At 46.8% G+C, this 2,500-nt stretch overlaps 1 protein-coding gene across 2 annotated transcripts in view; it reads left to right on the top strand.

Annotated features, from left to right (window-relative positions):
* The window catches only part of dpysl2b (dihydropyrimidinase like 2b), a 37,077-nt gene that overhangs the window by 15,617 nt on the left and 18,960 nt on the right, over positions 1-2,500 (top strand). For both annotated transcript variants that reach the window (XM_076283850.1, XM_076283849.1), the window contains 2 exons: positions 537-625; positions 1,641-1,825. In XM_076283850.1, the coding sequence (XP_076139965.1) occupies positions 537-625; positions 1,641-1,825 (274 nt within the window). Of the gene's footprint in view, positions 1-536; positions 626-1,640; positions 1,826-2,500 lie in introns of those variants that run through there.

Below are 2,500 nucleotides of genomic sequence, written 5' to 3'. Positions count from 1 at the left end.
CCAGGTCAGGGCCAGAGCTGGGCCGTAATGGAGCCGTAATGGAGCCGTGTCAGGGCCTGACTACAGTGGCAGAGCCAGGCTAATACTTTCTAAACAGGAGGCGGTTGCTGTGACAGCATTGCCAAGAGCAACAGTTTGATTCAGAAGTTGTCTTTAGCAGACGGCTGGGAGGCTGGGCCATGTTTGTGTTTGTGTGTGTGTGTGTGTGTGTGTGTGTGTGTGTGTGTGTGTGTGTATGCGTGCGCGTGTGTGTGTGAGTATCCTGCTACACGGTCCAATGCCCACGCTGGCACTGAGACTAAGAGTTCTGCAGCATCTGCTCCCAAATCACTGTGTGTATATGTGTGCTTGTGAGTGGTAAATGTTTGTGTGTGTGTGTGTGTGTGTGTATGCTAAATGTTTGTGTGTGTGTGTGTGTATGCTAAATGTTTGTGTGTGTGTGTGTGTGTGTGTGTGTGCGTGCGTGTGTGTGTGTGTGTGTGTGTGTGTGTGCATGTCAGACACTGAAGGTGACTGTTGTTCTCTGTCCTCTCCAGAGCGATCGTCTCCTGATCAAAGGGGCAAAGATTGTGAACGATGACCAGTCCTTCTGTGCGGATATCTACATGGAGGATGGCCTCATCAAGTGAGTGGCCAAGTAGACCATCTGCATGTCACAATTATAACTGATTGATCACCATGAAGGTTTATTATCACCAGCTGCTCTCTGCACTGTTTCAACAAGCTGTCTAGTGGTCACACACAACACATTTATTTGAATTAACAGAGGTTCAAAACATTTTACAATACATGTGATAGCGTTTATCTCATTATTATGTTTCTTCCCAGCCGGGTTACTCCTTCACTTAGTGCAAAGAATCTGGGGACTCACGATTTCCAACACTAGTGTGGTGATGGGCGTAGACATAACGTTAATTTTTAAATAATTTTTAGATTAGATTAGATCAGATTCAACTTTATTGTCATTTAGCAGAGTACAGGTACAGAGCCAATGAAATGCAGTTGACATCCAACCACACATCATTGGTCCATGCAGTTGACATCCAACCACAAATCATTGGTCCATTCTAACCAATCACATTGATCGGGGATTGCTAACGTTACTTCCTACTTCACCTACACTTTACAAACTGACAATAAACAGCGACGGCAGTCAGGAAACAATGTATGTATGCCTACCTTTGCTGTAAATAAATGTTATTATTACACATTACTCCTTTGTTGACGTTTGCAGGGCTACTATACTAAACTATAGTGTCATCCCCTCTTGTTGCTGATTGGTGTTCCAGACTAGTGTCTCCCTGAAAGGAGATCTAGGTGGGCGTGGCCAGGCCATTGTTTTCCTTGTGATTTATGAAATGATTTAGTGATAACATTGCTTGGTTTACCGTACATTTAGGAGCAGTGGGATCACCTAAGATGGGGTTCCAGAATTAGTTTTGCAAGTGTAGAGTGGTTTTACTGTACATGTGATGGTGTTCGTCTCATTTTGATCATGATGTTGTTTACTTGTGATTTACACAACTATTTCACTTTTTTTTTTGGTTTTGAATTTGGGTTCAGAGGGATCCTGGTGAGGTCCCAGAATGGTGTGTTTATCGTCTCTGACTTCTCATTGGCTCCGATCTCTCGCTCCACAGGCAGATCGGGGAGAACCTGATCGTCCCAGGCGGGGTGAAGACCATCGACGCCCACGGCCGCATGCTGCTCCCGGGGGGCATTGACGTGCACACGCGCTTCCAGATGCCCGACCGAGGCATGACGGCCGCTGACGACTTCTACCAGGGCACACGTGCAGCCCTGGCTGGGGGCACTACCATGATCAGTATGTCCACCAACAACCACCAATCAGTGCTTATGACAGGGCCCTGCCCACTAACAACCACCAATCAGTGCTTATGACAGGGCCCTGCCCACTAATAACCACCAATCAGTGCTCATGAAAGGGCCCTGCCCACCAACCACCACCAATCAGTGCTTATGACAGGACCCTGCCCACTAACAACCACCAATCAGTGCTTACGACAGGGCCCTGCCCACCAACAACCACCAATCAGTGCTTACGACAGAGCCCTTCCCACTAACAACCACCAATCAGTGCTTATGACGGGTCCCTGCCCACTAACAACCACCAATCAGTGCTTACCACAGAGCCCTTCCCACTAACAACCACCAATCAGTGCTTACGACAGGGACCTGCACTGATTCCCTTCTGCGTTCCACTCATCAGTACGCATAGTAATGACCAGTACATTCTCCCAATTATCAGACCAGTGCTTATGCCCTATGAACTCGTATGACATCGATCATCAGTACATTTTCCAATTATCAATATGTAGTCATTGTCAGTGACCAGTATGTTCATCAATGACAAGCACAAAGTCCAGTGACTAGTGCATAGTGATCAATGTATGGGCCAGTGTTACCTTATGATCGGCGTGGTGGTAGCGCAGTGGCTAAGGAGGTCACTTTGGATTAACACGTCTGCTAAATTAATAAA

Source organism: Alosa pseudoharengus, unplaced genomic scaffold (assembly GCF_046254945.1).
Source record: "Alosa pseudoharengus isolate Yale_2024_CS ecotype anadromous, Long Island Sound unplaced genomic scaffold, YU_APseudo_1.1 YU_APseudo_1.1_scf_14, whole genome shotgun sequence".
Classification (NCBI taxonomy): domain Eukaryota; kingdom Metazoa; phylum Chordata; class Actinopteri; order Clupeiformes; family Clupeidae; genus Alosa; species Alosa pseudoharengus.
Note: the sequence above shows the minus strand (reverse complement) of the source record. Positions and strands in the feature narration are given on the sequence as shown.